General features: G+C 49.1%; 1 gene segment (V, D, J or C); it reads right to left on the reverse strand.

Moving 5' to 3' along the window:
• The window catches only part of LOC111823933, a 52,023-nt gene extending 40,997 nt beyond the window's left edge, over positions 1 to 11,026 (reverse strand). The window contains 2 exon segments of the V gene segment in view: positions 10,240 to 10,405; positions 11,017 to 11,026. Of these exon segments, the coding sequence occupies positions 10,240 to 10,405; positions 11,017 to 11,026 (176 nt within the window).
• Positions 11,027 to 12,195: the final 1,169 nt, after the last annotated feature.

Raw genomic sequence — 12,195 nt, forward strand, 5'->3', positions numbered from 1 at the left:
CCCCTCTGCCTGCCTGCCTGATCGCCCCTAACTGCTCCCCTACTGGCCTGATCACCACTAACCACCTCTGCCTCGCCCCTCACCAGGGACCCTATATTCCCTCCTCTGGGTAGTCACAGGCACTTGGGACCTGGGTTTCCCTCCCTTGGCCTGCCCCAGGCACCAGGACCCTGGCCAGCTTCGCCATGACTGGTTGTAGGCACAGGTGCCCGGGACCATGGGGTGGACACCTTGTCCCTCTCCCGGGCCACAGACTGGCTGGTCCTCATTTCTCTCTCATGAGCTCATTCGTGCCTGGCTGGTCCCCACTCCTCTCTCCCCAGTGTTGAGTGTCTGAGCCATCATCGTGTGATGGTGTGATAGTGTGATGGACATTTGCATATTCACCCTTTATTATATAGGATTTGTTTAAGTATTTCTTCATAGATATCAGAGAGAAAGGAGAGGTTGAGAGATGGAAACATCAGTGATAAGAGAGAATGATTGATTGGCTACCTCCTGGCTGCCTCCAGGCCCCACACTGGGGATGTTGTCGACAACCTGGGCCTGTGCCCTGACCGGAAATTGAACCATGACCTCCTGGTTCATAGGTTGATGCTCAACCCCTGAGCAACACTGATTGGGCTGTTTCTGCACTTTTGGGATTCACAGAGCTCCCTGTGCACTTGAGCTCTGGTCAGCAGGACATTGGACACATTATAGGTGACCAGACCCCAGCCCTTCACTGACTGCCCTCTGATCTCAGTGGCCACGGGCTTGTCCACCATGATGCTCTGCAGCTCACAGCCTCCTTGGAGGTTCCCTCAGCACAGGTGTGAGCTGTTGGAGGTGCTCTGAGCTCAGCGCTTAGCTGTGTCTCCACCTGACACAGGTGGGGCCCCCAGGACCTGACATCCCACATGTGCACTGCACGTGGGCTCAGCAGGACAGCTGAGTGGTCTTGGCCCTGGTGTCTCACGGAGGGCCTGGCACAGTGGATGGGCATGAGGGGATGACGTGGGGCTGCATTTAAGGCAAAACTTACCAGGGTAGGAAGGAGAGAGCAGACACATCCCCTCAGGACGTCCTGTGTAGGCCCCATGGGGTGAGAGTGTGGGCGGCAGAGGACAGAGGGTGAGGGTGGGATGGTATCTGTGGAGCTGGAGGCACAGCAGAGGTGGGAGGGACCATGTCTCCCTTCAGCAGGTTCTCAGGATGCAGGTGGTTCCCCAGGGGAAGCGGGACTGGTGTTGGGACATGTCCCCAGGGACCAGGTTCTGAAACCCACGGGGAACAGGGCCCAGCAGGGTTGTGACAGGGCCCGTCACTGGGTGTCCTTCTGGCCTGTGTCCCGGGACACCCTAGGAGCTGAGTCCACCTGCCAGACTCAAGAAGGGGCAGTGCCCACAGGGGTCAGACCTTAAACCACCATGTGCAGCCATGTCAGTGAGAGGCAATCGGCTAACTGCCCCGAAAGGGGTCCTCCTGGGGCAGAGTGAAGGGCTGATAATCCCTGGTGAGGTTTGGGTCTGGACTCCCTGTGCTCCACTCAGCACTGCATGGAGGGCGGGAGGATTCCCTCTCAGTGAGCGGACAGTAATCCTTACAATGTTTTCCTTGTCAACCCAGAGAGCGATCATCAGGGACATGGTGACAGGAAGGACCCAGTTGAGAAGTCCACCCGATCTGAAACACAGCCACTTCCTGCTTTTTTTCCTGCTGAGAATCTAAATAAAGACACAAAGAAGTAAGAGGAACTGCCGCAGGGACACTAGGAGGGAAGAAAGCATTGACCCCAATAGGAAGCCAGCACAACCCTCCAGGGACAGCCTCTGAGCTGGGAGCCTGGGTTTGCTGGTCCTGAGCGCCCCCCGGTGTCCTGGATGCTCCCTGCAGCCCAGCCCTGCTGTCTCCTCAGGGAGGTTTGTGTCTGGGCTCACACTGACTTCCCCTCACTGTGTGTCTTGCACAGTAATACACGGCCGTGTCCTCGGCTCTCAGGCTGCTCATTTGCAGATACAGCGTGTTCTTGGCGTTGTCTCTGGAGATGGTGAAGCGGCCCTTCACAGCATTGGCGTAGTATGTGCTACCACCAGTACTAATGTATGCGACCCACTCCAGCCCCTTCCCTGGAGCCTGGCGGACCCAGTTCATGTTGTAGCTACTGAAGGTGAATCCAGAGGCTGCACAGGAGAGTCTCAGAGACCCCCCAGGCTGCACCAGGCCTCCCCCAGACTCCACCAGCTGCACCTCACACTGGACACCTGCAAACACAGAGACACAAGGTGGACTGAGAATCACATGGAAGCACCAACAGGCACAGGCACAGGTCTCAGTGCTCCCCATTCCTGAGAACGACCTTGAGAAATGATCAGGAGGAAAACGCAGCTTGGCACCAAGTCCATGGTGGAGCCGCTGGGGTCCTGTCTCAGGCGCTTGGGTTCTGGGTGTCTCCCCAACATGCTGGGCAAGGCCCCCTTTTATGAGCAGGAGGAGAGCCCCATTTGCATGGAGTCTGCATATAAGGTGCAGCTGGGACCCTGGGCTGCGTGCCTGAGCTTGTCATCCTAGGGGCGACCCCCGATGGGAAAGGACTCAAGGATGCTGGCCACAGGGGGTCCTGTCCTGACCCCCTCCCTCCCTCCTTTCCTGAGACCCGTCATCCTGACCCCATTCCTTTAGGGGCAGCTTCCAGGATTGAGAGTCCTCCTTCCTGGGGGTTTTGATGAGGACCCAGGTGTGCTGACTCGAAGGTGCATGGATGGGGCTTCCTCTCTCTCTCCTTCACCCCCTGTGGGCCATGTCGCCTTTCTGGGGTTTGGGAATAAGAATTTGCATTGGATGATGCTTTTATTTTTTGACTGAAAGATTCTCCTGTTATTTTTCTCAATCAGATCCTCCACAAAACTCGAACCTCTACATGTGAGGAGGCAGGAGAGGCTGGGCTGGACTCTGTGGTCACAGCCTCCATCTCAAACCTCCTGCCACTCTCACAAGCACACAGCAGCCTCCTGAAAGCACACATTTCACTCAACTTCCCTGCTCTTCATGTGCAAAATTCCTGTTTTCCTGCCTCTAAAAGTGTGAGAATTTCTATCATTTAATTAAAGGTCCTTGTTGGGTTGTGGGGGTGTCTTACTGTCGGGTCAATGGGGACAAGAAGTGGACATATGTGATATGGTCAACAATAAAAAATATTAAATATAAATAAATAGATAAATAATAGATAAATAAATACATAAAATGTAGTCCTTGCCCTGGCCAGTTTTGCTCAGTGGATAGAGCATATCTCTGGGAACTAAAGGGTCTCAGGTTTGATTCTTGTTATGGGAACGTACTTGGGTTGCAGGTTCCTGCTTAGGGCACGTGCAGGAGGCAACCCATAGATGTAGTTCTATCACATAAATGTTTCTGTCTTCCCCTCACTCCCTTCCACTCTCTCTCTGAAAAGCAATGGAAAAATGTCCTTGGGTATGCATAAAAAAGACAAAAAAGGAATATGTTGTCTCTTGGAAGCAAAATCCTGGGTAGAGAGTTGAGGCACCACGTCTTCCATGGGGACAGGTGAGCACCTCCCTTCTCAGAGGAGAGCAGCCACCTGTGTCCATCCTCCCACAGCCCCAGGTGAGGACAGTCGGACACAGGAATCTGGGGCTGTGGTCACTTGTTCCTCTGGGAAGGTGGCCACCACCACTTGGAAAGTGCAGTCACTCTGGGGAAGGGGTGGGACATGGGCAGGTCAAACACCATGATGCCTTACTTCTCTCTTTCTTTTCATTTTTTATTCTTATTTTAAAATATATTTTTATTGATTTCAGAGAGGAAAGGAGGGGCAAGAGAGATAGAAACATCAGTGATGAGAGAGAATCATCGATCGGTTGCCTCCCTGCATGCACCCCACTGGGAGTCCAGGCAGTGGCCCAGGCAAGTGCCCTGACCAAGATTCCAGCCCTGACCTCTTGGTTCATAGGTCGAAGCTCAACCAAAGAGCAACACCTGGCAGTATCTGGGGAGACCTCTTACCATTTCTTTCTTTCTATTTTTTTAAATAAGATTTCTTTATTCAGTTAGTTTTGTTCATCCTCATCCCAGGATATTTCCCACTTATTATTAGAGAAAGTGGAAGGGAGGGGGAGAGGGAGAGAGCCCATAGAGACACATTGAGTAGTTGCCTCTTGCAGGCAGGGATGGAGATTCCAAAGAAGTACATGCTCTTGACAGGAATCAAACCCAAGACCCTTCAGTCCTCAGGCTGACGCTCTATCCACTGAGCCACACGGGTAGGGCCCCACCCCCATGTCTAGTTAACACTGTGGAGGCCCCACACCGAATGCAGGCAGCCAGGGTCCTGCCGGGTGGACCCACAGATCTGGGGGTGTCTGTGCTGCCCGGACGAGGGGAACTAGGATGGAGAGGCCCCCAGAAGGGCAGCCCCAGGTGCCAGGACACAGGGGTGCACGGGGAGCTGGGCTGGAACCTCTCTCCAGAGACTTCAAGATGAAGAACCACCCAGCCCCCCTCTCCTGCAGGCGGATGCTGGGCCTCGCTGTGGGGACCCGCCTGAGCCAGCTGGTCAGGCCCCGTGAGGCTGAGGGAAACACAAACCTCAATGAGGAAAAAGTCCGTTTTCCCAGGTGCCAGGAGGAGACACGGACTCCCTCCCCCCCTCCCTGCAACACGCATGGAGGTTTCAGTGTCAGTTTAAAAGCTCACTGAGGCCTCCCCAGCTTACACCCCAGCGTGTTTTCTGGGGACCTTGGAACCCACTCTGAAGTGTGACCACTAGGGGGCACCCTCTCCCCGCTTCTGTGGGAGGAAGGGGGCAGCCAGGCTTCAGGAGGCTCCTGGCTCCCAGTGCAAACCTCCTTCCTGTCCTAAAGAGGCAGGAGGGCTCATGTTCCCTGGGATCATCTCGAGGAGGAAACACGCGTGGCCCCTCCAGGCACCAGGGGATTCAGGGTGAACTCTGGTGACCAGTGGTGCTGCCAAGTCCCTCCTGAGGCTGCACCTGTGTGAACAGCTGTGTTTCTGGGGACGGTTTCCCACAGGAACTCAGTTCCGTCCCCTTATCTGCTGCTTTGTCAGCCCCGCGCGGGCAACACCACTGCAGTTATGATAAGTCTCCAAATAGACCCATTTCTGTACATTCACCGGGGATTGTGAAGCAGATTCTTCTGATTTTTCTTCATAGATGAACATGTCACCTGCAGGTAGGGACGCCTTGTGTGTGGGCTCACATTTGAATGTCTCTATGCATTTTTCCTGTCTTATTGCTCTTGTTAACACGTCAAGGACCATGTTGAATAGAAGTGGTAAGAGTGGGCCTTTTTGACTCTGTCTCCATCTGAGGGGAATCATGTAACTTCCCACAACCGAGTGTGACATCAGCTCCAGGAGTCCCATGATCAGAGTCAGGAAGGGCCCCTTTATCCCAAGTGCCCTAAGCGTTTTATCATGAATGAAGTTGTGCTTTGTACACACTTTTCTGTATCAATTTTAATGACCATGTGACTTCTCTTCTTTACACAGTTGACCTGTCGGATTACATCGGATGATTTAAAAATGTTGAATCATCTTTGAATTGTTGGGATAATTCCTGCTTGGTCATGATGGAGTGTGAGTTTTTTATATTGCTGGTAGGATTGGCTCTTCTTCTGTTGAGGATTTTAGTAAATATGTTAACAAGAGATTTCAGTCTGTAGTTTAGTCTTTCTCTGTACTGACTGCACAAGGAATGCCGGTCTCATAAGAATGCAGTGGGGAATGTGTTTATTCTCTTAATTAATTTCTGATATTGGTCATTTGTCTCTTTGCCAGTCTTCTAAGTGATGTTTGGGGTCTCTTAGCATATATTCCTAAAAGTGGCTTCACTGGGTCAAATGGCAGTTCCATCTTTAATTTTTTGAGGAAACTCCATACTGTTTTCCATAATGGCTGCACCAGCCTGCATTCCCACCAGCAGAGTATGAGGCTTTCCTTTTCTCCACATCCTCCCCAGCACTTGTCATTTGTTGATGGTAGCCATTCTGACAGCTGTGAGCTGATACCTCATTGTCCTTTTAATTTGCATCTCTCTGATGGTCAGTGACTTTGAGGATTTTTCCTATGTGTCTTGGCCATCTGTATGTTCCCTTTGGAGAAGTGTGTATTTAGGTCCTTTGACCATTTTTTAATTGGATTGTTTGTCTTCCTTTGGTTAAGTTGTATGGGTTTCTTATACATTTTGGATATTAACCCTTTATCACATGGATCCTTACCAAATATGTTCTCCCCTACTGTGGGCTCCCTTTTCATTTTGTTGATGGTTTCTTTGGCTGTGCAGACACTTTTTATTTTGATGTATTCCCATTTGTTTATTTTCTCCTTAGTTTCCTTTGTCCTTGGAGATGTATCTGTAAACACATTGCTATGAGAGATGTCTGAGATTTTGCTGCCTATTGATTCTTCTAAGATTTTTATGGTTTTCATACTCACATTTAGGTCTATTAACCATTTTGAGTTTACTTCTGTATGGTATATGTTCATGTATTGTTTCGGTGTGTTGGTTTTATTTGCACTTTTTTTCTGTTCAATTTTCCTGCAATATTTATTGAAGGGACTGTTTTGACTCCACTGTATGCTCTTGCTTCCTTTGTCAAATATTAATTTAGCGTAATGGCTTGGGTAGGTTTGTAGGTTCTCTGTTATATTCCATTGATGTATATACCTGTTTTTGTGGTAGTACCAGGCCTTGAAGTATAATTAGATATGGCTTTGAAGTATAATTTCTTTGGCTTTGAAATATAATTAGATATCTGATTGTGATCCCTCCACCTTTGTTCTTTGTTCTCAAGATTGCTATGGCTAATTGGGGTCTTTTTTGGTTCCATATAAATTTTTGGAGTATTTTGTAGATCTGTGAAATATGCTGTTGCTATTTTAATAGGATTACATTGAATCTGTAGAGTGCTTTGGGTAATATGGACATTTTAATGAGGTTAATTCTACCAACCCATGATCCTGGTATTATTTTCCACTTGCATATATCTTCCTCTATCTCTTCATTCAATATCCAGTATTTTTCTGAGTACAAGTCTTTTACCTGCTTGGTTAAGTTTATTCGTAAGTATCATAATTTTTTGATGCAATGGTAAATGGGATTGTTGTTTTGGTGTCCCTTTCTTTCTTTCTTTTTAAAAAATGTATTTCTTTATTGATTTCAGAGAGGTAGGGAGAGCGAGAGATGGAAACATCAATGATGAGAGAGAATCATTGGTTGGCTGTTTCCTGTACACCCCCGTGTTGAGATCATGCTGCAACCCGGGCATGTGCCCTTGGCCAGAATCAATCCTGGGACCACTCAGTCCACAGGCTGACGCTCTATTCACTGAGCCACACCGGCTATGATTTGTATCCCTTTCTGAGAATTCATTATTGGTGCATAAAAGTTCCATTGATTTCTGGGTGTTAATTTTGTATCCTTCTACATGGCTGAATTCATTTGTTAAATATAGGTGTGTGTGTTTTTTTGTGGAGTCTGTCAGTTTTCTTTGCACAATATCATGTGTTTTATGAATAATAAGAGTTTTACTTCCTCCTTTCCAATTTGGATGCCTTTTATTACTTCTTCTTGTCTCATTGCTGTGGCTAAGACTTCCAGTACTATGTTGAATAAGAGAGGTGAAAGCGTGCATTTCTGTGTTGTTCCGTTTCTTAGGGGAAATGGTTTTTGTTTTTGCTCATTGAGATGATTCTGGCTGTGGGTCTGTCATATGTGTCCTTTATTGTGTTGAGATATGAGTCTTCTTCTCCAACTTTGCCGAGAGTATTTATCAAAAGTGGGTGTTGGGTTTTGTCGAATGTTTTTTCTGAATCTATGGATATGGTCATATTGTTTTTGTCTTTCAGTTTGTTTATGTGATGTATCATCTGTATTGATTTGTGAATACTGTACCAGCCTTGCATCCCTGGATGAATCCTATTTGGTCATGGGATTCATTGCAGTATCCAATTTGCTATTATTTTTTGAGGATTTTAGCATCTGTGTTCATCAGGAATATTGGCCTGTAATTATCTTTCTTAGGAGTGTCACCTGGTTTTGGTATTAGGATAATGCTGGGCTCATAAAAAGAGTTTGGAAGTGTTCCTTCCTCTGGGGTTTTTTTTGTGAATAGTTTGGGGAGTATAGGTGTTAGTTCTTCTTTGCATATTTGGTAAAACTCCCCTGTGAAGGCATTCAGGCCAGGACTTTTTTTCTAGGCGTTTTTGGATTTCTGCTTCTATTTCCTCAGTTGTTATTGGCCTTTTCAGGTCTTATGATTCTTCCTGTTGAAGTTTTTATAGGTTTTTGTCCATTTCATTAACATTGTCCAACTTGTTGGCATATAGTTGTTCATAGCACTTTATTGCAATCCTTTATTTTTCTGGGGTGTTGGTTGTTAAGTCTCCACAATCCTTTCTCAGTTTATTTGTTTTGGTCCCCTCTCTTTGTTTCCTGATGAGTCTGCCTAATGGTTTATCAATCTTTTTTATCTTTTCAAAGAACCAGCTCGTGTTTCACCAAATCCCATTCCTGATGGTGAAAGGTTCTGTAGTCACCAGAACCGTCAATCAGGAGGGGGTACAGGGGAGACACACAGAGGTCAGGGAGAAGTACATGACTTGGGGAAACTTTGCTGACACAGTGGGTTCTCATGGCTCCTGGAAACACACCAAAGGAGCAAGGCGGGAAGTGTGGGAGGTCTACTCCATCCTGCAGACGTGAGTGTGGTGAAGTTTTAGTCATTCCAGCAACTATGACATGGAGGCTGGCAAAATTCTGTGATAGATTAACATGCCTGCTGGAAGCTTTCCATTGTCAAGCACTATCATGAAAGTGCAACAAGGAACTCGGAAGACTGATGAACCTAGAGCTTTAGCAAGGGCTAAAGCTATGCACCGATTGTACTGCCGAGATAGTGGTGGCTCAAAGCAATTTCCGGACCTAAGAGACTCAAAGTAAATCTTTACTAATGTTTACTGACCTTAAAGATAGTGTGTCTGCTACTGGCTTGCCATGCCTAACTGAGGGCAAAGATGTGTATCTAAGATGAATAAAAGCTAACAGGTCCAGGGCTTCAGGGAGCTTCTCTGCTAAAGGGAAGTTTCCAACTGGCTCCCCCATAATTTTCTAAATTCATATTTCTTGTCTAGTGCTTTCATTTGTGTGTCAGCCCCTTCTCCAGATCCTGAACCCTAGCTGTGCTGGTTGCTTCTTCACACATGCCCCACAAGCAGCCTCTACCTGGGTTATTATCCCGTCTGAGTCCTCAAAGGACTGATCTACAGAGGATCCAACACCATCATTATGAAATGTCAAACTTTAGCCCATGATTTTAAGTAAAAAAGATTGCAAAACTGTAAAGCTGTCTCCTTCACCAAGAGATTTCCCAAGGCAGCTGCTTGTTGAAATGAGATGATTTCCAATGAATCTTGTTAAACGTCCCTATGAAACTGCACGACACGGGATACACACACTGCTGTCATCTCACATCAGTGCTGGTGTGACACCTATGGGGAGAGAGCTGAGGTCATTTCCTGTGGCACCAGAAACAGCAAGTCCTGGCACCTGTACAGGGGAGGTGACCAGGGAGCAGTCCTCAAGGGCCCTTTGCACCATTCAGATGGGTCCATCCAGCTTCCACTGTCCGCAGGACACCCACCTGTTTTATTTACTGTGGGCCTGTCAGAAGGAAGGGCCCTATGGGGACAGGTGGGCATGTGGGTCAGACCCCGAGCTCAGCACCCAGGGGCCTGGGCTGTGCTGGGGTCTCTCTTGGTGGGAAACTTTCCAACCACAGGCCGATGAAGCACTGAGGATGGTCTCTGTGGAGAAAGAAAAGCAGGAAATGCAGACACGTGGTGAGGAGAGTCCCCATCACTGCCCACATGTCCTCTGCCAGCAGCAGTGTGACCCCCTCCTCTGGGTTCTGAAGTGAAAAAGCAGGAAATGAGAGCCTCAGAGAAAGAGCAGGAGCTGTCCCTGGAGGCAGCTGAGAGTTTGAGAGGAAATCCCTGAGCCCAACAGGAAGGCCCTTCCCTCCCACCTCCTTTTGCCCCAGCACCTGGGACTGCTCTCTGTGCTGTGGGTCCTGAGCGTGCCCTGCAGGTCCGGAGCACCAGACCCACTGTCTCCCTCAGGGTGGTTAGTGTCTGGGCTCACACTGACTTCCCCTCACTGTGTCTCTTGCACAGTAATACATGGCCGTGTCCTCAGCTCTCAGGCTGCTCATTTGCAGGTACAGCATGTTCTTGCCATTGTCCCTGGAGATGGTGAAGCGGCCCTTCACAGAGTCGGCGTAGTAAGTGCTACCACCACCAGTACTAATGGGTGAGACCCACTCCAGCCCCTTCCCTGGAGCCTGGCGGACCCAGTTCATTCCGTAGCTACGGAAGGTGAATCCAGAGGCTGCACAGGAGAGTCTCAGAGACCCCCCAGGCTGCACCAGGCCTCCCCCAGACTCCACCAGCTGCACCTCACACTGGACACCTGCAAACACAGAAACACAAGGTGGACTGAGAATCACATGGAAGCACCAACAGGCACAGGCACAGGTCTCAGCGTTCCCCACTCCTGAGAATGACCTTGAGAAATGATCAGGAGGAAAACGCAGCTTGGCACCAAGTCCATGGTGGAGCCGCTGGTGTCTTGTCTCAGGCGCTTGGGTTCTGGGTGTCTCCCCAACATGCCGGGCAAGGGCCTCCTTTTATGAGCAGGAGTAGAGCCCGATTTGCATGGAGTCTGCATATAAGGTGCAGCTGGGACCCTGGGATGCATGCCTGACCTTGTCATCCTAGGGGAGACCCCAGATGGGAAAGGACTCAAGGAACCTGGCCACAAACGGTCCAGTTCTGACCCAACTTCCTCCCACTTTTCCGGAGACCTGTCATCCTGATCCCAGTCCTTTGGGGGCAGCTTCCAGGATTGAGAGTCCTTCTTCCTCGGAGTTTTGATGAGGACCCAGGGGTGCTCCCCCAGAGGCGCGTGGATGGGCCTTCCTCTCGCTCTCCTTCACCCACCGTGGGCCATGTTGCCTTTCTGGGGTTTGGGAATAAGAATTTGCATTGGATGATGCTTTTATTTTGAAACGGAAAGGTTCTTTTTGTTGTTGTCCCCAATCACAACTTACACACACAAATTTGTAATCGGACAGTGCATGGTCTGTGCTACCTGTCACTACTTGAGCCTAATGAGCAGAGACAGGGGTGAATCATATACAGGCATTCATTCCAATAATTCCCGCAATATGGGGGAGCAGCAGGTCACCCAGTAAAATTTGCTCTGCAGCCCCCATAAGCCAGCTGCTTATACTGAGTGAAAGGATAGAAGATTACGAGGGAAGTAGCCAAAGGCTCTGCCAAAGGGGCAGGTGACAGAGAGCAGAGGGCTGGGACCTTCAAGGGCTGGTGGGCTGGTTCCTGCAGGAAAGTTGTTCATCTCCGGGATGACCGGCAGCTCCAAATGGGGAGGAGGGGCTGCACTTCCAGGTGAGCTCCCAGGTCCCAGTGCGGCTGCCAGCCAGGCTAGAAGGTGCCTTCTCCAATCAGAATAAACAATCACTGGGACCAGAGCAGGATGACCATGTCGTACAATTCTAGCCGGTTCCCCACATTCTATTCCTGCCCCTATGATAACTCGAACCTCTACAGGTGAGGAGGCAGGAGAGGCTGGGCTGGAGACTATGGCCGCAGCTTCTGTCTCTAAACTGCTGTCCCTGCCACAAGCACACAGCTGCCTCCCCAAACCACAGATTTCACTCAACTTCCTGCTGGTCGTGTGCAAAAGCCCTGTTTCCCAGCCCCTCAAATTGGGAGAATTCCATCGTTTACACATGCACCCTGGCTGGTGGATCTCAGTGGTTGGCGCATCGGTGCCCACACCAAAGGGTGCGAACTCTTTAGAACTAATTCACCCTGTCCAGGTGGCAGGTTTTTAATAATTGTGTGAACTTCCCCCTCCACACAGAGAAAACAGGTGTATGAATGTATGTTGTAAATGAGGAAAAGGCAATACTTTGGTATAAGAAATGTCCTAACATGTAGAGATATTTTATAAATTTTTATTGGAGCCAAAGTGATGAAAACTGAGGGGGGGGGGGCAAAACCTCAAATGCTCCAGATAATAACCGTTTGCAGCTCCATTTGTGCATTTGAAGTTCAGGAGGGAAGGTGAGGAGTGACATTGAGGTGGGAAAGAAC

The sequence above is a fragment of the Myotis lucifugus genome, unplaced genomic scaffold (genome assembly GCF_000147115.1).
Source record: "Myotis lucifugus unplaced genomic scaffold, Myoluc2.0 scaffold_752, whole genome shotgun sequence".
NCBI lineage: Eukaryota > Metazoa > Chordata > Mammalia > Chiroptera > Vespertilionidae > Myotis > Myotis lucifugus.